We start from the raw sequence: 23,816 nt of genomic DNA on the forward strand, positions 1-23,816 counted from the left end.
AAAAAGTGATGACTGGAAGAAAAATCATGATACTTGCCTGAGTAAATTAATGATTTTGTATTGTTAGAGGAGACATCTATTAAAATCCGGTGAGTGTTTAAAGTCCAGTAAATAGATGTTACTTTTTTCTGTTGAAAGAAACCTTAGCTGGAAGCAGGTTGCTTATGGTTAAGTAATTACTGGCTAATACATTATGTTTGTATATTATTCCACTCATTTAATTTCATTGGAACTTTAAACAAGTTATGAAATATTCAATGATGTGTCATGGCTTAGTGCTATGAAAACCTTGTGGAACCAGGGTCTAAAGCATGTGTGAACATGAAAAACCAGTGAACACCAGAAAAGCTGGCAGAAAGGCTAGTCATACAATGTGCATGCCCAAGATCTTTCGTCAATTAAAATATAAGAATATGTGACACAGATGCCCTTTTATAGTTTTGCTGATGCACATTGCTGCTACATCATTTGATGCCTTCAGTAAAGATAATGTGTGTTTGCATATGCTTCAAACACCATTTCCACATTGTGTCAATCCATGAATCAGCGTGTCGTTCTCTTTTCAGGGAATTGAGTTACATGCATAACCTGAGACATTCTTCAACCTTAACTGTCATTTTGAATGTCTAGCTACATGCAGCTACGGTTTCTAACATGCATTGTGCTCCATAATCATGTTATCAGATGTAATGAACACAGTTGTGACAATATCATAGTTGGGCAACTAAATAAGAGGTCAGTTATAACTGAACATATTTAATATTTACACTTTTGTTATATATCTAAATTATTTTTAGTTATCATCATAAGCAAGAGCTTAGCTACTACACTGTCGAGAGAAATTTAAAGTGCACAAAGAGGGCAAGTTTACTTATGTGAAAAGAAAACCTAAAACATTGAAATACAAATTGTCACCGATACCTGCATATCATTATTAGTGAGAAATTTACCTTGGTTCTTTAAACACTTTGCATTGAGGCTTCACTGACGATTTTAATTTACCTTGACCTAAAGAATAATAACAAAGCTTATTTTTTTAATATATAATAATAAATAAAACAATGAGATTTAAGTGCTCTTATAAATTGTGTCCTGATGAACCAACTACCTTGATTTGACTAATCACTCACTTGAGTTCACCTGGAGGCCAGCTCATCGATCAGGAGTTTAGGACTGCCCTCACATGCTGCAAATGCAACTAGCAAAGTATATGCATGGATTACATGGTAAGAATATATAGTAGGGATAAGAATCATCTTTTGCAAATATATATACTGTATATACAGTAGATACAAAGACTGTGTGTAATTAACCAATTAATAATGTAAGTCTATTACATTGTATTTGGTAGTTAGGATCACTAGGAGCTCAGGAGTAGTATGTGTAGTTCAACAGAAAGACAGTGACTGAGAGGAGGAGGAAAAAAACAATAATAGGAGTCTTTATTGCCAATGAATGGTTATGGACAATTTACAGTACATTGTGTTTATAGTGCAAGCAGACACATAAAGCATTCAGTGACTCCATCATCAACAAGCCTATATATTATAAAGATTATAATACAACTTGTTCACATAATTTTAAATAAAGGACACTTCTGTATTAAACTACATAAAGAACCATTAGTAAATGCCCTACTTGAAAACCAAACAATTAGACTAACCAATTGAGAAGACTTGAACAGTGACACATGAAACTGATATGGAAATTTCTCTTGGCCAATCAGATCTCCAGAATGTACCTGTTGCTCTAATGTGGGGAAGATGGACAGCTGGTTTGCATGATGCATTTTATAATTGGCAGAAACTTGTCAGAGGTTAGATGCAGCAGAACAGAAGACACAAAGAGGTTCTTAATCATCTTCTCCCTATTACAGGTAAGTTTTAGTAGTGGACTTTTTAGTTATTCCTATCACTCAGTAAAGCATATATAATATAATATAATATAATATAATATAATATAATATAATATAATATAATATAATATAATATAATGTAATATAATGTGTTGGATTCAGTGCTGTGAGCAAATGGCAGTGAAGTAATAAACTTGTGGATCAAACCTACAATTGTTACCACATAATTACTAGAAAGGTTATGAACTAGGTAGGATAGTTGATGACAGAAGGTTTGAGCTCACCCATAGCTGTAGCTGCTATCTTTGTTGCTCTCCATTCATTTGCAGATATTGAGCTTTGTTGGGGGCCAAAATTCAGGCCACTCACATCCACCATAAGCTCAGTCTGTGGGTAAGATTTTGGGTTGAGCCACACTGAATTACACCTTCTGTAAGAAGAGAAACAATCACAGTCATTTCTGTAACAGTAATATTAACAATGATTTGATCTAAAGGTTGCAGGATTTTGTGACATCACCAGAGGTGGCAAAAGTACACACATCCATTACTCAAGTAAAAGTACAGATACTCATTTTTTAAAAGACTTCAGTAAAAGTAGAAGTAGTGACTGCACTCTTTTACTCAAGTTAAAGTAAAGAAGTATGGGCTCTGACATGTACTTAAGTAAAAAGTCGCCGATACTACTACCTGTTTAGTGTCATGCTGGTAACTGGACGTCATGTTTTATATATATATATACTAGTGTGCTGATGCATATTTGTGTTCATCAGCCACAAGAGTGTTACGAAAGGCAGGCACTGATGTAGGTGAGGTAAGGTGGAGTCAGCGTTCACATTCATCCCAAAGGTGTTCAGGAATGAGATCAGAAAACAACCACATATAGCAGGAAAGGTATAGCAGGAAAGGTCAGGTGACCCAATACTTTTGGAAATATAATGTATACCAAGTGTATCACCAAGACCATATCCCAAACTGTAGGGAGATTTGTGCTAAAATTATTTTGATGTTTTACAAATGACAAAATTAATGTTCATTAAATTAAGCACTTCGTGTTTTTTGGGTTGACACAATTCGCAAAGCATTTGCCAGGAATCCTTTTTGACGCCGATTATTTCTAACATCTCCCTCATATATGGCCATGTGTGTTCAGGAATGTCCTCGTTGTTAGTTATTTTAACATCGGTGACTCCCTCTGAATTAACATTAGCCATTCCTTTTGAAGGCGTGCTGATCATTGTTAGCTCCGCTATCCTTAGTCTATGTCTGATCAGTGTTGCCAGATTGGACTAAAGATTTCCAGCCCAACTACAGCTTAAAACCCGCCCATTTAAAAATAAATACCAGCCCAAAATACATACTGTTAATAAAACTGTTATAGAATAAAACACACATTTTTTTTCTTATTAAACAACCAGACTAACAAATCGCACATTGGAGACCACCAGGCTCACCCCAAGTATATCCAGTGCATCTTTTTTTTTTTTTTAAATATAAATGATCATTTTAATAAAACACAAGGTCTACATCGGAAACCTCAGAAGGGGCCAACATTTTTTATTGTTCTTGTGCTACTATTGTCAGAACTACAGTTCTTTTCTAATAGGCCAATTCTCAAATCATTTCATTATTTTTGTATTAGCATGCTCTTTGAAATCATTTAATTGTGCTCTGATTTCTGATTGACAGTATTTACAAAACGCCTTTGTATCATTGCCTACCACAGGTGTAATCCATGTTTTTAAAGACGGGTCGCTCTCCCATTCCTTTCTGTAGGACTTTTTATATTTACCCCACTTTGGCATAATGATGATGATGAATGATGATCAATGATGATGATAATACAGATTTGACGATATAACGAATTAGCCTACAACAACCGGCCAATCAAGCAATGATCGGCCAATGAAGTCTGATTGGACAGGATTCCGCTGAACCTTATTGGTTAACCTGAACCATGCCTAATTTAAATGTCATCCTACATTATATAATTTATTTTAGAGTTAGTTTTCATTACAAAATAATAAAGAATACTGTTTATAGTCAAAAATAAAAACCCGCCTGTTGCATCAAAAACGAGCCCAAATTTTAAAGTCCCGTCTAATGCATTTTTCTCTGGTCGGACGTGACCAAAAGGAGCCCAATTGGGCGGGGACCTGCCCAATCTGGCAACACAGTGTCTGATAGCCAGGAAATAATTCACCAGTCACATGTTGAAAAAGCCGCACAATGATAGGATGATACCCTGGAAACAGCGCTCAATGACAAGAAATAATACTAAAAGTAACGAGTCTGTTTTGAAAGTGTAAGAAGTAAAAAGTAGATATTTGTGTAAAAATGTAATGAATAAAAGTAAAAAATAAATAGTGGGGTAAAGTACCGATACCAGAAAAATTTACTTAAGTACAGTAACGCAGTATTTTTACTCCGTTACTTCCCACCTCTGGACATCACAGATATGACTAAATAAGTAGTAAATAAAGAGGTTATTATGTAATATATGAAGAGGGTGAAGAGTATGTGTGAGAGGTGTGTGATAGAGGGAAGAAAAACTCCAACGATGTGCTGTCCTCACTATGCACAGCAGGGTCTTGCGATCCGAGATGGTGCAGTTCACAAACCAGGCCCCCCATTTCTGCATTTTGTAGTAATATGTAGTAGTCTGCAGTCATATGTGTCTTTCCATCTGCACCCAGTTATATTACTTCACTTTACACATGCACATACATATTTTAGTCTCTTTGACAGAAACACTTACAGCAACATTTTTATTTCTTCTCCATAAGGTTTTCTTCTCTCAGCATCGGTAGGCCCTCTCTGTTATAGCATGGTTTTTCTGACCTGGTCATGTTACATGTTACAAAGAGTCAGCTTGAGCCTGTGATATATAATCTGCAATGAAATCTCAGATTTGTGCTCATTTGCACAAAGCCTATATTGCACATTACTGTATATAACTCCCATATTCTCCATTGCTCAAATTTTACTTTCATTGATTGAAATTGTTACAACCCTGGCTAGAGTTGGGCTGCACAGAGTTATAGCTCAGGATTCACTCTTTATTTTACTATATCTGTGATTGTAGTTCTGCCACTGAACTGTACAGTAACTCAAACTAGAATGGTACATTTCCTAAAGAAAATGTGAATGTGCTTGCACGTGGTAAGTTCCCCTCATCGTGCTGAGTGTTTTGATATGTCACATGTCCATGTTGTGCTAAATTTTTTATTTCGCTAATTTTGGGGGCGGGGGTACACGTGACATCAGTTCCCCTCATCATGCTGAGTGTTTTGATATATGACATGTCCATGTTGTGCTAAATTTTTGATTTCGCTTATTTTGGGGGCGGGGCTACATGTGGCATCAGTTACCCTCATCTTGCTGAGTGTTTTGATATATGACATGTCCATGTTGTGCTGTTTTTGATTTCGCTTATTTTGGGGGCGGGGCTACATGTGACGTCAGTTCCCCTCATCATGCTGAGTGTTTTGATATATGACATGTCCATGTTGTGCAAAATTTTTTATTTCGCTAATTTTGGGGGTGGGGCTACACATGACATCAGTTCCCCTCATTGTGCTGAGTGTTTTGATATATGACATGTCCATCTTGTGCTAAATTTTTGATTTCGCTTATTTTGGGGGCGGGGCTACACGTGACATCAGTTCCCCTCATCGTGCTGAGTGTTTTGATATATGACATGTCCATGTGTCTGCTGCCCTCAGTTGGATGTTAGCACATCTACAGAGAGAATTAAGAATTCCCCATTCAAGTCTATGGGGAAAAAAACACACTTTGATCCTTTTTGAGCTAAAGGATCATTAGTTCAAATGTAATGTATTAACTAACATTTACTAACCGTGAGCAATAAATTATTGTATTTAGTAATCTTTGTTAAAATAAAGTTTATTCTTTGTTCATGTTAGTTCACAGTATATTAAGTAACGTTAACACAGTGTTAATAATGTATTAGTAAATGTTGAAATTAACATGAACAAAATGAATAAATGCTGTAGAAGTGCAGTTCATTATTAGTTCATGTTAAGTAATGTGGTAACTAATGTCAACTAATGAACCTTTATTATAAAGTTTTAGAAAAAAAAAACTGTCCAAGGGTGGATTCGAACCCCAAATCTCTGTATGCTAAACGGATTCGCTATCCACTAAACCATCCAGGAAGACGAGAAAGCCTTCGCGGTTTTATGTATTAATTCACTAATGTGAAGAATGGCGCGCCTAACAATACCCAAGCTTTATTATATTACAGTCATTCTTATCATTCTGTGATATACGTGTCATGTGTTTAAAAAATAATGATGTAATGTGAGGAGACAAAGAAAAAATGCGCTTAATTTTAATTAATGGGTGTCTCTTAAAAGAGCCGTTGCTGTTCTTGAAAGGACATTAGTTTAAAGTGAAATAAAAAAATTATAAAAACTACACTGATTTGTTGAAAACAACAAAAGGTTATACAAATGGCAGAAACAACAACATATGTGACCGCCGTGCTGTCCACGGCAAACCACCACTAGTTTTAAGCATTAAATCCTCTTAATACACAGTTAAATTTTACATTGTTTGAAAGCTTAGACTCTCAGGATTTTATTAAGCCCACACACAAAGCATAATATGATTTATAGACATCATACTAATTTAATCCAAGTTGACTAGGTGGCGCTAGTCCAGTCGGTTACCTACGATTAAACGCTCCCCTTTCTTCACTGGGGTAATATTTTCCAAAACAAATGCTTGTAAAAAATCCCCAAGAGTCTAAGGAACTGGAATATGTAAGCCTTTTAATCCAAAACGCTTTAATCCAAAACGCGTTTCTGACCGAAACACACAGCAGTTCACTTCCGTCCTTTGTTTTCGGCTCTCACTTGTCCTAGGAGGCTTAAAAAACTACACTGAGGCGTCAGATTTGTAGTCCAGGGCCTAACGAATCAAACGAAAATCATGAAAATAGGGGGCGATCCCACAATATATATATATATATGAAATGAAACTGAAGCTCACCATTTCTAACAACTGTGAAATATAGCAACAAGCTTTAAAGACCTTTACACAGATTCACTGGTGTCTGCTGTCCTCTTTTGGATGTTAGCACATCTACAGATAGATTTTGATTTTAAGAATTCCCCATTCAAGTCTATGGGGAAAAACACCCCTTTGAGCTTCCATACTGGGAATTCTGGAATTCTGATCGCTTATAAAATCCATAGCACACCTCTCCTCAATGAGCCGGTCGATTTGACACCTCATTTATGGGTCTAGGACAAAAGCTGAGGGACAAGTCACGCGCTGAAGAAGTGTCCGGAAGAAGAAGTGTAATAATAATAATAATAATAATAATAATAATAATAATAATAATAAGTATGCAAAGAGAATAAGAATGTTCTTTGCAAGCACATTAATAATAATAATAATAATAATAATAATAATAATAATAATAATAAGTATGCAAAGAGAATAAGAATGTGCTTTAGCAAGCACATTAATTATTATTTAACTCTGTTTAACTCTTGTTTTACTTTCTTTAATGGGAAGAGAGTCATAGAACCATTGCACAACATATCATTCTGTGTACGGTTATAAATGTGACATTAAATTTGGATTTGAATTTGAAAGTGCATATATTGTGTCCAAGACACATTTTAAAAGGAAATAAGATAATGGTCTGTGATAGTTTCCAAATAAGGAAACATGTCTATATTTTTATATTTAAGTCAAATTTTAGAATGGGATCAAGAGTAAGACCTCTTTAAAACCTGGGTTATTTTATGCTCTGATTAACACCTACTGAAACTAAGATGGACAAAACTGCGGTTCTCAAAGGATCTGCTAACTTATAAAAAAATAAAAGAATTAATTTGGCCAATGTTCCTATTTAAGTCAGAGTGTTGGGAGGTTTTATCGCTCACATTCTTATTAATCTTTATGTTTCAGATTCTGAGTTCCACTGGAAAACATGAGTATGAAGATTTATCTGATTCTACTCACGTTTTTTACAGGTGAGAGAAATGAGAGAGAGAGACTTTTCTTTTACTTTTTACCATCCTTTATTTACAGTGATGTAATGAAAATCATAGTGACTCAATAAATAAATACATAAATAAATAAATATTAACATTTATTGTTTATCTCTGATGCAAAGCAGAGTTCTCCTTCTGTGACAGAGCATTCTCACAATAACACCACACTTCTTTAAAAATAGAGACATTTTTTATTTAACCAATCTGTTTAAAATTAGTTTTGTAACAATGTCAGTGTTTTTTGCTATCTTGTTTTTTCAGCTCAGGTATATTGCCATTTTTGCCTGGATAAAGATAAAATTGATCAGTTGGCACCTGAACCTGTTTCTCCTGACATTTAAAACCAAGAATAAAACCCTAGAAAGTAAAGTCAAAATTAAAAGACCTTAAAACGCTCCTTAAAAACACAAAGAAAGATTGTAACCTGGAGCAGTGAATAAAAGTATGAAAAACAGTTTCTCTCTGTGAACAGAATGTGCAGTCATGTGCAACATCCGCACTCCCCAACTAATATGGCTTGAATTTTTGCCCAGTTGACTTTGGAGTAAAGTACTACAACCTTGTAGTACTACAACCTTGTAGTATACCTTTGTACACATTAAAAGAGGCACATAAAGAGCCACTGTTAAACTTTAGAACACTCAATTTCATGATACAACATCTTGATCATGGCTATAAAACCTGAGTTGAATCTTTCCAGCACCTTCCACAAACATTCATGCTCAACCCAGTCAAATGCCTTTTCCTGATCTAGAAAAATCAGACCAGTCTTTAAGCCCAATAGTCTGGAGATGTCCAACATGTCGGAGATGTCGAGAAAAGGCATGTCACAAATTAGATACACATTGTCAAATATGGACCTATCAGACACACAGTACGTCTGGTCCTTGTGAATGATTTGCTACATTACCTTAGTATCTCGAGGCTAAAGCTTTTGAGAGCAGCTTATAGTCAGTGCACCGTAGAGACACTGGGCACCAGTTTCTCAGGTTCATAAGGTCTCCTTTCTGGTGATAGGACGGCCCTCCTGCAAACTCAATGGGAGTTTACCTCTCCTCACTCTGTCCCTCAGAACGTCTAGCATGTCCTGCCCTATAATATCCCAGAACACCTCTTAGAACTCGACAGGAGACCATCTATTCCTGGCACCCTTCCATTTTCCATCCTCTGGAGAGCCTTGTGAAGCTCCTCCAGTGTCAGCTCTTTGTCCATCTCCCTGGCTGCTTGCTCATAGAGCTTCGACAGACCCACAGGGAAACTCTCCTCTACCAACTGTGCCCCTGACCACACACTGCTGTATAGCTTTGAGTAGAAGCTTACTGTCTGCTTGCGTATTTCAGTGGGCTCCGATGAGAGATCTCCTGATTCTGTTTGCAGAGCATGCATGAATCTTTTCTGTCCATTCTTTTGCTCTAAACTGAAAAAGAATTTAAATGAAGCTGAAAGCATGAGCGGACCAGCAAACTTGTGATGTCTAACAGGTCATTAATTTTGGCTTTTTTACTTTTGAGTGCTTCAATATGCCCTCAATCTCCTGTGGCCTCCAAACACTCAAGTTCCACTATTTCTATCTCCACAGCTTTCAGAGATGTAACAATGTCTCTTGTGACATGTACTGTTGACAAAAATCTTTGTGTCTTACGCACATCCCAGCACTGCTGTTAAAAGCTAAAAGCTGTCAGGTCGAGCGACGTCCACAGCTGAACAGGGTGGTGGGGGGTGGGGGTGGGGATAGTGCAGCCCTGACGCACCGCGGCCAGACCCACTTGGGAACCAGGAAAAGGGGAGGGAGGGCGGGGAAAAAATCCTTCACAGAACAGAAAAAACAACAAAAAAATACATGGGGCAAAAGCAAAACACGGGCCTGCAACACCCCCCGCAGGAACCGGATGTGAAGCGATGCCTCCCAGCGGACAGGACACTGAGATGTCCACGGAGAAACCGGAAGCGGAGCGGCGTCCCTCACCGGAAAAATGCGGACCGATGTCACCAAAACCTTGATGTCCAGGGAAAAAAATCCGATACGAAAAAAAAAAAATGCTCCCAATCGGCTGCCGCTATCCTGCTGGGTCCTGGTCTGGTGGAATCCTTCTGCCAGGTGATGCGGGGTAAAAACAGACCCAGGACAGCTAAACAAAAACAGGATTTATTACTAAAAAAAACATGGAACAAAATGAAGACAATACCAGACATGAAGACAATAGGATTCCGCACTGCACAAGGCAACGCGGCTTAACTAAATACTAATAATAATCAAGACACATAAGGGACAGGTGTGCAGAGGTGGGGAGAAAAAAGACAAGGGCGGGGCAGACACGTGAACACCAAACAAACAAAAAGGCACATGGCCAAAATCCGGGCAGAGTCCTGACAAAAGCTGCCTTCTCAGATTTAAAACAATTCCATAAAAAAAAGACTCTCTAATATTTCATTTTAATTTCTAATTATTTACAGCATTTAGCAGGCTCCCATAAAGTTAGGGAGGACAGATTAAGATGGTTTGGACATGTTCAGAGGAGGGAGAGTGAGTATATTGGTAGGAGAATGTTGGACATGGAGCTGCCAGGCAGGAGGCAAAGAGGAAGACCAAAGAGGAGGTATATGGATGTAATTAATGAGGATATGAAGCTAGTGCGTGCAAGTGTTGAGGATGCAGAAGATAGGGATAGGTGGAGAGAGATGATTTGCTGTGGCGACCCCTGAAGGGAAAAGCCGAAAGAAGAAGAAGAATCCTACGGTTAGAATGAGATCAAGAGTGTGACCTCCATTATGAGGAACTGACTCAGTAGACTTATTTTTTGTGGCTACATATGTTGTGTTGGTATGATGAACCCCTTCCCCTGCCAGTAATCAAAAAGGTAGTTTGTATTTGCACCCTAGTGTTAAAAACTATAATAATTGCAATTGGCAGTAAAAGACATTCAAGATGAGCTTCGGTTTTAGTTTCTTTCTTACTGTTGTGAAAAGTGTAAAATATAACATAACTGGTGACAAAATTTGAAAAGAACCTGTCGTGAAGAAAACTACAGAGACTGGAAGCATTTGTGTCTTGCCGACCTTGAAATAGCTGCTACAGATGGCAGGGGCCACATGTAGGACTAACGACCTGTGTTTATTGCATCAAAGTTGTTTTAAGTAGATATTCATTAATTAGCTGAAACTAAAAAAGAAACGAAAATATCTTGGTGTGTCGGACAAATGGATGCTTTTGACAGCACTGTGGAAGACTGGGCAATGTGGCAGGTGCCAGTGAAGGTGTTATTTGTTCAACGGATAATGAGTTAACTGTAGATCACAAGTTTGTGATTTTTTCATTAAAAAACCTCAAGAAGCTTTCACAGAGAGCATCAGAGGTTAAGAACAGAGTTTATTACTGAAAACAGCACCTTTGGTCTGTAGTGATTATGTAAAACTAAATCAGATATATAAAACATGCAGTAGGCAGGAACCAGATCGAAAAAAAGGGTGTTATATTATCAGCCGTTGTCGGAACTCAGAGCCGGTCTCCAAGTCGACACATCACAGGGTGATCTCTTCTCTTAGGCCTTTAGTTAAATTTCACTGTTAACTCTATAATTACTACAAAAATACTGAGAAAACTCCTCAGACCTGGATGAGAATGAGCAAACTTCTTTATTGTGGTCAATCAGCCAACAAATTATAATTTGCCAAATTCAAAGTAACAAATTGCCAAATTCAAAGTAACAAATGAAAACCCCCAAAAAGAGCATGTCATGAAAAATCAATCAAGAAAAACAAGAACTCTCGCGACGTCCTTGCAAAAATAAAAACCACCCACCTTGACCCGCGGACACGGGCACGCGCCCGCGTGCGCGCGCACGCACCCCCACACGCACACACACACCTTCGCCCCCGAAGAACCAAAAAAACCTCAGATATCTTCTCAATATATACCCTGGCGCTCCTAGGAGCCCAGGTGCCATATCACCTTATTTACCGGAATCATCTCCTATGTTTTCTAAATACACTGACCCAATTTCCCCTTATTTCCCATTACCTTTCACCCATATGCCCATTTATGGATTTTCCTCCCCTTATTTTTCATGACCTCAGACTAAACACCTGGGCCTTCTTCAGTCTGCACAACAAGTTTATGAGCACCACATGCCCATATATGGATTTTCCTCCCCTTATTTTTCAGGGCCTAGGTCTGTGGACCACTGTTTTTTTTTTTTCATTCTACATAACATGTTATTGCTATGGACCAAGGTCTGAGAACCATGGTGTTCTTCATTTTCCATAACAATTTATGAGCTAAGGTCTGGGAACAATGGTCTTTTCCCTTCTACATAACAAGTTGTTATTACAAATGTGCTTTATACTTGGGCCTAAATGGGCCTAATACTTTACTTTGGTTATAGTATTGTAAGGAATAATATTTTAATTATTTCTACTAAGATTTTTTTCCAACACCGTAGTCCAGGATTCAGTAATAAACATAAAATCCAAATTGTGAGAGTAATTCAAAAGGAAAGTCTTATTTCCCACAGATTGAGCATTTATCAATGGCATTTTTGGTGGAGGGATAGGAGCGGGAGAGCACTACTCTCTTAATGTAGAGTACTCTACTTAATGGACGCAGAAAACCCGGGTTTACACCACTAACCTGAAAGAAGCGGCCAATCCGGGGAGATCCGTCCCAGGGACGGGGACAAGTAGAAAATCAGTCCAAGTCACATGTAAGCCCGATCTGGTGGGCACCGGACCTGCCATAGATTGGCCCAAGGAAGGGACTAGAGGCAAAATTCGCCAGCAGAAGAGCTTTTAGTGCGACCTACCCGAGACCCCCGTTTCCTCCTATGCTTTCTCTGTAAGGTGTGTATTAGCCATCGGCGAATACACTCCGGAATGTCCATTAAAATGTTTCCGTGCGTTTTATTAGAGATACACTCCACATCCGTCTTACAGAAGTTTACAAATGAGATCTGAATATAAAAAGTGACTGGCCATCAAATTTTGAAAGCCATACAAACATTCAATTCAATTCAATTCAAGTTTATTTGTATAGCGCTTTTTACAATAGACATTGTCTCAAAGCAGCTTTACAGAACATAAACATAGAGCAGAAGGTAAACATAATTAATGATAAAGGAAATAACGAATAATAAAAGAAATAAGAATTTACAGAATAAAAATTCTAGATTATTATTAGATGTATATAGTTCACAGTGTGTATGTATTTATTCCCCTATGAGCAAGTCTGAGATGACTCAGGCAGCAGTGGCAAGGAAAAACTCCCTTAAATTGGTAAAGGAAGAAACCTTGAGAGGAACCGGACTCAAGGGGGAACCCATCCTCATATGGGTGACACTGGGGGTGTGATTGTGTGATTGTAATATACAGTCAAACAAATGTTGTATTGGTGTGAGGTTCAACATCCAAACATCTCAACTATACACAAAACATGGGAAATGGGGTGTAGGCAAACGGGAGCAGATCAGCATTTGAAAAATTGGGCTGTAGCAAAAAGCAGGTTGTTTGCTGAAGGCTGGAGAGTGGTACAATAATAAATATATGACAAATGGATCTTTCATGTTGAAGATTGAGACAGAACATTAGCAGGATTTATGAAACATACCAAATATTGATAAAACCTTTAAAACTCTGTTCCTCAGGGGCAGTCGCTGTTGTCCAATTTGTCCATCGTAAGTACTCTCTGATCCAGAAGGGGAAAAACTGGAGTGATGCTCAGACTTACTGCAGAGCCACACACACTGACCTGGCTATCATCAAAAGTAATGATGACATGGTCCAACTTCAAAATGAAGCACAGAGACAACAGTTCAGTTCCAGTGCTTGGATCGGACTCTACAATCCCGTCAACAGCTGGTTCTGGTCCTTAGGTAATGAGCCAGTGGGTAGTATGAGATGGAAACCAGGTGAACCCAACAATTATGGTGGAAATGAGGAGTGTGGTATGATGGGTTCCTATGGTTGGGAGGATGTTGCCTGTAATCTTGCACACCCCTCTGTATGTTTTGATGGTAAGAATCTACATATTGTTCACTTTCCTATTTTCAGTAGAGAATTTTGTTTTGTAATAAAAATTCTGAACTGTGCATTTTCAATAAACTCACTGAATTGAAGTGGCAAAAATATCAGAATTTCTTAGTAGACATTTTAGACTTGTCTGTCAACAATTTTTGAGAAATTTGTATTTTGGAATTTTAATGTTGTAATTTGTATACTTTTTATTTTTGGAAGGATTAATGTTCACTGAATATGCATATTTCATCGTGTGTTTTTTATTCTCACAGCTACTAAAACTGGAAATCAGATGTACATTTATATTTCTACTCCTATGACATGGCTTGATGCTCAGGCTTACTGTAGACAGCATCACACAGACTTGGCCATTTCGAGAGATTCAACAGAAGACTCCATTATAAAGGGACTGGCCTCAGTCTGGACTTTAATTGGTCTGTTCAGAGACTCCTGGAAGTGGACAGACCAAACCAATTTCTCTACCATCAACTGGGAGTCTGGAAAACCTGATAATGCCCTGGGGAATGAAAACTGTGGTTATATAAATAATAATCAGGCTGCTGATGCCCAGTGCTCAAACATAATGCCTTTCTTCTGTTACTCAGGTGAGTTAATGTTTAATTCAATCTTACATTTAGGCAAATTATACTAAGCACAAAATAATAGATTAATTGTGTTATTGTTTGTGTTTCTGCATTTAGATGTCACAGGAAAACAACAAACACTAAGACTGAAGGTCCAATCCAGTGAGGATGTGAATGATCCTGCAGTGATGATGGCCATCTTGCAGCAGGTTGGTCTCATCATCCATAAGACTTATAATGTACATTTCCCAGTATTCATTAAACTCTGACACATATAAACTGTATTGTAATTAGATTCTGATTGTTGTATTCAATCTCTGTATCATTTTCTACAGGTGAGACTCCATCCTGCATTATTTAGTAATAAAAGTCTTATTTTGTTCTTCAGATCAACCAGAAACTGAAGGATCGTTTGAGGACCCAAAACATCACAGTGAAATGGCGCAAACAATCAGATGGTGTTGTGTTTCACAAGTTGAAGGAAGAAACAATACCCAAATAGAGAATAAAAGTGTGACCTCTAAATCTATGTTCATTTCATGTTAATTTGAATTTATCTTTAGATTTCTGCTCATTTAACTGTTTAGCTGTTACATTGTACCTATGTACATTGGCATAATATGTATAATGTATGATGTTAACCATTCCACCTGAGGGCCCCTGGTACTGGGGAAAGGTGGGACAGAAATTATAAATCCTTTCTACAAGCATACAAACCCTGATTATATCTACATTTACGGCATTTAGCAGACACTCTTATCCAGAGTGACTTACATTTTGAATTTTGGGGGTTAAGGGCCTTGCTCAGGGGCCCTGCATTGGCAACTAGGTGGACCTGGGATTTGAACCAGTGACCTACCGATCAGTAGTCAAACACCTTAACCTCTGAGCTACTACATCTGTACAAATATCTACACATGAAGCATAACAGAAAAATGGGGAGAAACTCAGCTATATGACTGACTAAAACACCGTTTTTAGCTAAACAAAACCAATTCCAACACCAAACAGCTAAAAAAAAACAGACAGTAAAAAATTGTAAACATTGCATACATAACAAAACTGCCCCAATCATATCGGTCATTACATGATACAAACACAGACTTGGTTGTTTCTGGAGATTGTACAGATTCTAGTCGTATAAAGATCAGCACTCTGTGACCAAAACTCATAGAACTAGAAAAAGCACTAAACATTCATACAGCCATAACACTAAATTTGCTCTTACCTTGAATAAATGAAAATGAATACAAAAATTAAACTAGGGTTGAACAGATCTTTTTCTATCTTTTTCTATGACTGATATACTATAAACGATGATTATTAATACCTATACTATAAACGATGATTATTAATACCTGGCTTTAGATTTAATTATCATGAAACAAAAATGTAAAAACTTCTTATAACACCTTTGTTTTAGCTTGTTTATTTCTCCTGATAACAGTTGTAATTCCTGTATCTCTGTACATTATAATAAGGGATGTATGCTTTAGAGGAGTAGCAGAGATTCAGAAAGCAGCAAGTCTTTGGAAAACATCTAGGCTGTGAGCAGTTCTTTCCACATATATTTAGTCATTATATTTATTATAGAGTTGTAGGATACTTTCGAACTTATGCACATATTTAACTCTTTATGAATTTTGCTATTTATCTCTTTTATTTGTTTCTGACATATAAATCTACTACATTTATTCCTCACTGTTTCTGTGTTGCAAAAAAAATTGTAAAACTATTTGTCTGTGATATATTCTGATTATATCTTGGCACGCTCTGTACTGAGTTTGTGATGTCCTTTGTTTATGACCTCATCTTATGACCTTGATTAATGTGCTTGCAAAGCACATTTTTATTTTCTTGCATACTTATTATTATTATTATTATTATTATTATTATTATTATTATTATTATTATTAATGTGGGTGTTACAAAGGGGTGTTTTTTCCCCATAGACTTGAATGGGGAATCTCTCTGTAGATGTGCTAACATCCAAAAGAGGGCAGCAGACACCAGTGAACCCGTGTAAAGGTCTTTAAAGCTTGTTGCTATATTTCACAGTTGTTAGAATTGGTGAGCTTCAGTTTCATTTCATATATATGTATATATATTGTGGGATCGCCCCCTATTTTCATGATTTTTGTTTGATTCGGCCCTGGACTACAAATCTGACGCCTCAGTGTAGTTTTATAAGCCTCCTAGGACAAGTGAGAGCCGAAAAAAGGACGGAAGTGAACTGCTGTTTACAGTTTCGGTCAGAAACGCGTTTTGGATTAAAGCGTCTCGGATTAAAAGCCTTACATATTCCAGTTCCTTAGACTCTTGGGGATTTTTTACAAGCATTTGTTTTGGAAAATATTACCCCAGTGAAGAAAGGGAAGCGCCGCCTATTTCCGGTGACTATCAACTTGGATTAAATTAGTATGATGGCTATAAATCATATTATGCTTTGTGTGTGGGCTTAATAAAATCCCGAGAGTCTAAGCTTTCAAACAATATAACATTTAACCGTGTATTTAATGCTTAAAACTAGTGCTGTGGTGCCTTGGACAGCACGGCGGTCACATATGTTGTTGTTTCTGCCATTTGTATAACTTTTTGTTGTTTTCAACTATCAGTGTAGTTTTTATAATTTTTTATTTCACTTTAAACTAATGTCCTTTTAAGAGCAGCAACGGCTCTTTTAAGAGTCACCCATTAATTAAAATTAAGCGCATTTTTTTCTTTGTCTCCTCACATTACATCATTATTTTTTAAACATAAGACACGTATATCACAGAATGATAAGAATGACTGTAATATAATAAAGCTTGGGTATTGTTAGGTGCGCCATTCTTCACATTAGTGAATTAATACATAAAACCGCAAAGGCTTCCTCGTGTTCCTGGATGGTTTAGTGCATAGCGAATCCGTTTAGCATACAGAGATTCGGGGTTCGAATCCACCCTTGGACAGTTTTTTTTTTCTAAAACTTTATAATAAAGGTTCATTAGTTGACATTAGTTACCACATTACTTAACATGAACTAATAATGAACTGCACTTCTACAGCATTTATTCATTTTGTTCATGTTAATTTCAACATTTACTAATACATTATTAACACTGTGTTAACATTACTTAATATACTGTGAACTAACATGAACAAAGAATAAACTTTATTTTAACAAAGATTACTAAATACAATAATTTATTGCTAATGGTTAGTAAATGTTAGTTAATACATTACATTTGAACTAATGATCCTTATTGTAACGTGATTGTATTTTTTCCCAGTAAAATCACTGATTGATGCTTTAGTTCAAGATCTTCATGGCGCTTGTTTCAGGAAAAGATAAATGGATTTTCAGCTGTGCTCTTTTGTTGCAGGTGAGAAACTAGTCTGCAAATATAACCATAGTAACTGTGCAGCCAAACCCTAGCAACCATGTAGTGCACCTTACGAACCATATTGCAATATAAAGAAGCCATATCTCAGTTACACAACATAAAACATTCAGCACGATGAGGGGAACTGACGTCACGTGTAGCCCCGCCCCCAAAATAAGCGAAATCAAAAACTTAGCACAACATGGACATGTCATATATCAAAACACTCAGCACGATGAGGGGAACTGACGTCACGTGCAAGCACATTCACATTTTCTTTAGGAAATGTACCGTTCTAGTTATAATTATTATTCTTCTTCCGGACACTTTTTCGGCACGTAACTTGTCCTGCAGCTTTTGTCCTAGACCCATAATTGAGGTGTCAAATCGACCGGCTCATTGAGGAGAGGTGTGATATGGTTTTTATAAGCGATTCGACCAATGATGTTCGCATAGCAGACGAAAAAGCGGCCAAAAAAGTCCCATAGAAATGAATGGGAAATTTCTAAAATTTGAGTGAAATCAAAAAAATTTAGCACAACATGGACATGTCATATATCAAAACACTCAGCAAGATGAGGGAAACTGATGTTGCGAGTAGCCCCGCCCCCAAAATGAGCGAAATCAAAAATTTTGCACAACATGGACATGTGACATATCAAAACACTCAGCACGATGAGGGGAACTTGTCACGTGCAAGCACATTCACATTTTTTTTAGGAAATGTACCGTTCTAGTTATTATTAATGTGCTTGCAAAGCACATTCATATTCTCTTGCATACTTATTATTATTAATGTGCTTGCAAAGCACATTCTTATTCTCTTGCATACTTCTTCTTCTTCTTCTTCTTCTTCTTCTTCTTCTTCTTCTTCTTCTTCCGGACACTTTTTCGGCGCATAACTTGTCCCTCAGCTTTTGTCCTAGACCCATAAATGAATGCAAGCACATTCATATTTTATTTAGAAAATGTACCGTTCTAGTTTTCTTTGTTCTATTTGAATGAGCATGGACCAATCACAAAGACTCCATTGTAAACCCACATGTACAGAAGTCTGCCACCACCTCCTGTTGACAATTGTGTTACCCACAATGTTAAAGCCTTTTGTTACTCATGGATAACACCTTTTGTGTTGCATTGCTACTCAAACCCTGACTCTTTATGGTTCTTTCAGCACACTATTCTCTTATATCAGCTCAGAGGTAGTGTGTAGTTAAGCAGGCACATTCTTAAATTTCTAGCATATGCTAACAGTGTGTCGTTGAAAAAAAATATATAAATCACAGGAATCTGAGGATATGAGAACTTCGTTCATTAACAGGCAACAAACTGGGTTGCTCATTAGTAAATTGTTAGAAATACTTTGGCAAGAAAAAGTATGTGAATTTCATGGTTTTCTGAATATATTTGTTACAAAATGTGATTTGATATAAGTCAAGGGCATTGACAAACATAATGTGTCTAAAAATCATTAGACAAAAAATTCAAATGTGGATCAGACCTGCACATCCTTGAGGAGGAATTTTAGCCCATTCTTCATGGCAGAACTGCTTTAGCTCTGTCATATTCTTTGGATGTTCAGTATGTGTACAGCCCTCTTCAAGTCAGTCCATAGCATCTCTATCGGGTTGAGGTCTGGGCTCTGATTGGCCAATCCAAAAGGCGGATTTTGTTTTTCTGAAGCCATTCTGAAGAATTGTCTGATATTCTTGGGTATTCATCTTCCCCTCAATGATTTAAAGCTGGCCCTGATGCAGCAAAGCAGGCCCAAATCATGATGTTTCCTCCACCATACTTTAGAGTTGGGATGATGTTTTCATGATGATATGCTGTGCCCTTTCTACGCCATATGTAGCGCGGTGTGTTTTTTCCAAATAGGTCAATCTTAGTTTCATCAGCCCACAAAACATTTTGCCAATACCGCTGTGGAGTGTCAATGTGCTCCTTTGCAAACTTCAGGCGTGCAGTAATGTTCTTTTTAGTAAGCAGTGGTTTTCTTTGTGGTGTCCTTCTGTGGTTTCCGTGCTTGTTCAGTGTTTTACATATAATAGACTCATGAACAGAGATGTTAGCAAATTCCAATGATGCTTTCAAATCTTTGACGGTCATTTGGGGTTGTTTCTTTACCTCACTGATGAGTACACACAACCTTTGACACTTTTTCATTGTATCAAACAAATGTATCAAACTCATGGTATCTTAAGTATGTAACCTAGTGAGCCAGCATCAATGTATTCAATGATAGAGATTTAAGCACTTACGTACGTCGCTCTGGATAAGGGCGTCTGCCAAAAGCTGTAAATGTAAATATAAATGTCTGTTTTGCTCTTGGTGTCATGACTGGGCACCCACTTCTTCTTGGTAGAGTAGCAACAGTCCCAAAGTGTCTCCATTTGTAGATTGTTTTTTGCCTAACTCTAGACTGTTGAATTTCTTTGTAACCCTTTCCAGCTTTATGTAAAGGAACAATTCTTGATCGTAGGTCCTCCGAAAGCTCTTATTGGTGAGGCATGGCTCACATAAAAATCTTCTTGTGCAGAGCAAACTCCAAAAGTTTAAGGGGTTTTTATCTGTAGTAGCTGTAGTCCACACCTCCAAACGTATAATCTTAATGAGACTCTGTAGTATTATGTTACTTACGGTAATGTTATGAGGCATGCAGTATGCTTGGGAACCTATATTGGGGGTGTTACGGGACTGGGGGAGGAGAATAAAAGTTCGTTTAAGAAGTTATGGTCGGCTGTCGCGTGGTTCATTATGAAAGGTTTATGTTGTACCTATTAAACGACAGAACAGACTCCAGGTGCTAAAACATGACTCCAATTAACTTTTTGGAGGTCATTAACTCAAGGGTTCACATACTTTTCCTACAATGCTCTATGAAGTTTTTTTTTGGTTGTTCTCAATAAAGACATATAATTACACAAAAAAAAATCTGATTTTTTTTTTAGACACATTATGTTTGTCAATACCTTTGACTTAAATGAACATCAGATCACATTTTTCCACAAATTTATTCCAAAAACCATGAAATCCCAAAAGGTTCACATACTTTTTCTTGCCACTGTAAATAGTAACTTAATTTCAAACTTTAAAACGTTTACATTTTTATTCTGTTTCTTGACTTAACATAACTCTTGACTATACTTATGTAAAGCTGCTTTATGTGAATTGTTAAATAAATTTGAATAAATTGAATTAAAATTGAATATTCACTATGAACAGACAAGATGACCTAAGAGAATGACTTAAAATCACCAAAACTCCATTTTCAAGAAGAGGGGATGAATTCAATTCAGATCAATTATTGTCATGTAGAACATTTAAAATAGACACTATAACAAAGGAATATGAATGCATTTTTTTTAATTTCCTGTCCCTGGGCTGATAGCAGGGTTTCTCACAGCACTTTGTAGTTTGGGCGGCCTGCCTAAGCTGGGAAACCCTACCGCCTTAACTAGGTCGTCCAAAAAAAAAAAAAAATTCCGCTGCACAAAAGGTACGCGCGCCACACGGCCCGAAATGAGAGAAAGACGTGGTTGGTCACTGTCTGGAGGATAACTAGCCAGTTGATAAAACGTGTGTGCGTGAGAACTGTAAGTGGACTTATGTTTTGTGTTTATTTAAGCCTGTTCTTGCAAATTTAAAGTAAGTTAGCTGGTGATTTTGTTGTTTGAGTTCTTCATCTGCTAGCTAGGTGCACATGCCTGTTTTTAATAATTGTTAAATGTAGTACAGAGTCTGTGGTCTATCTCACAAAGAAGCACCGCCCTGGACAATGCCTGATCATCTCCTGATCAGGATAATCTTACCATTACCAAGGTCTGCCTACAGTTGTTTATGAGCCAACTCGTCTCCAGCTCATTGTGACCCTTTAATAAGTTTATACAAATAATCTCTGCTAATAACAAATTTCCAGAGATGCCAATCAACCTACCAACCTATGGGAGGAAACTGGAGAACCCGGAGGAAACCCCTGAGGCACGGGGAGAACATGCAAACTCCACACACACAAGGCAGGAATCGAACCCCAAACCCTAATCTTCCCGAAAGTTAGAAACTGTCTCCGGAACCCAGTTAAGGTACAAAAATCTATTCAACAAAAATAGTGATGCAGTGAGGTCTTTTTTCGCTCAGCCAAGCCTTCTCTGTTGCTGTGTGAGCAGCCCGTGTCAGTCACTTTTACCCTGCACCCCCCCGACTCCTGAATGTCACTCACTCACTCATGCGGGCTGCACTTCGGTCTTGTCATGATTCAGCTCGGACTTTGGCCACGTGCAGTTTTGTTTACGTTTCTTGTCACGTGTCTGCCCCGCCTTCGGCTGCTCCTTCCTGTCACCACACCTGCTCCTCATTGTGTCATGATTGTCTTGTGTATTTAACTGTGCCGCGTTGCCTTGTGCAGCGCGGAATCTACTGTTGTCCTGTCTTGTCTTCAGTCCGTGTCGTATTTTGTGTTCCGCTGTTGTTAAACCCTGTTTTATTTTGCTATCCTGCGTCTGGGTCCGCTTCCTGCCCCGCATCATGACAAAAGATTCCGCCACACCAGGACCCAGCAGGATAGCAGCTTGGACCGGCTGATTGTGGGAGCATTTTTTTTTTTTCCCCACCTGGACTTCGCGGGTGACATCGGTCTGCATTTTTTCGGTGAGGGACGCCGCTCCGTATCTGGTTTCTCCACGGGGGGCGTCGCCTCACTTCCGGGTTGCGGTCCATGTCGCCAGCCCAAGTTTTGTTTTGTTTTTACGGTGTCCTGTGACATCGCCCCGCATTTGTCCGGTGGGGGGCGTCGCTTCACATTTTGTTTCCGTGGAGGATGTCGCCCCACTTCCTGTTCGTGGGGGGTGTTGCAGGCCCGTATTTTTTGGATTTTCTGTTTCTGTGGAGGATATTTTTTTTTCTTCTTCCCCACCCTCCCTCCCTCCCTCCCTTCCCTTTCCTGGTTGCTGGTTCCTGAGAGGTGGGACTGGCTGCGGTGCGTCGGGGGTGACGCTCGGCCCGTCGGCTCCCCTGTGGACGTCGCTCGTTCCCCCTGATCGGCTGTGGACGCCGCTCGTTCCCCCTGCTCAGCTGTGGACGTCGCTCACTCCCCCTGCTCGGCTGTGGATATTGCTCGTTCCCCGGCTCGGCTGTGGACGTCTCTCGTTCCTCTCTGGCTGCGCCGCCGTGTGCCTTGCTCCCCCCACCTGCCTCGCCGTGTGTCTTGCTCCCCCCACCTGCCTCGCAGTGTGCTCCTTCCTGTCACCACACCTGCTCCTCATTGTGTCATGTTTGTCTTGTGTATTTAACTGTGCCCCGTTGCCTTGTGCAGCACGGAATCTACTGTTGTCCTGTCTTGTCTTTAGTCCGTGTCGTGTTTTGTGTTCAAAACCCTGTTTTGTTTTGCTATCCTGCGTCTGGGTCCGCTTCCTGCCCCGAGTCATGACAGGTCTCATGAGAAAATGCGGCTTTTTGATATAAAGTTTTTCTTGTTCCCAAATACAAATATCCTTTTTAAGTATTTGTTCGAAATAAGTATTAGTAAAAAACATGCTATTTGTGCCTTTCTGAATAGCGTATTCGGGTTCGGCTCCACCCCTAATATATATATATATATATATATATATATATATATATATATATCTATATATATATATATATATATATATATATATATATATAAAGAAAGCCATGTAAATTATAGAAATATCAAGAATGTTTTTCAGGCCTTTTTTCACATCAGACTTCTAGGCAGAGGGGTTCTCTGATAAGCGACCTGATAAGTGAATTGCAATTCTCTAGAAAATGGTCTTATTTAACTATGAATATGCACTAAGAAATGTGATATGTAACAAATGGGTTTTGTTGTGGTCTTGCTGGGATTATACTAGCATCCAAAAGACAGCATATGTTGACCAGCACACCAGCATCCCAGGCTGGTCGGCCAGCACACCGGCATACAGCACCTAATGCTGGACCAGCATACCACCATCCCA

General features: G+C 38.3%; 2 protein-coding genes and 1 pseudogene across 3 annotated transcripts in view; 2 read left to right on the plus strand and 1 right to left on the minus strand.

The window, feature by feature from the left end:
* LOC113663787 (NACHT, LRR and PYD domains-containing protein 12-like) overlaps positions 1 to 23,816 on the minus strand; it is a 631,994-nt gene that overhangs the window by 303,985 nt on the left and 304,193 nt on the right. The gene's annotated exons all lie outside the window — the stretch shown is intronic.
* LOC113663806 overlaps positions 1 to 23,816 on the plus strand; it is a 589,387-nt pseudogene that overhangs the window by 208,655 nt on the left and 356,916 nt on the right.
* On the plus strand, positions 1,775 to 16,142 carry LOC125139546 (C-type mannose receptor 2-like). The gene is made up of 6 exons (XM_047803890.1): positions 1,775 to 1,876; positions 7,801 to 7,865; positions 13,523 to 13,891; positions 14,165 to 14,497; positions 14,594 to 14,685; positions 14,865 to 16,142. The coding sequence occupies exons 2-6, from the start codon at positions 7,823 to 7,825 to the stop codon at positions 14,976 to 14,978; spliced, it is 951 nt and encodes a 316-aa protein (XP_047659846.1). The 5' UTR covers positions 1,775 to 1,876; positions 7,801 to 7,822; the 3' UTR covers positions 14,979 to 16,142.

The sequence above is a fragment of the Tachysurus fulvidraco genome, chromosome 19, assembly GCF_022655615.1.
Source record: "Tachysurus fulvidraco isolate hzauxx_2018 chromosome 19, HZAU_PFXX_2.0, whole genome shotgun sequence".
NCBI lineage: Eukaryota > Metazoa > Chordata > Actinopteri > Siluriformes > Bagridae > Tachysurus > Tachysurus fulvidraco.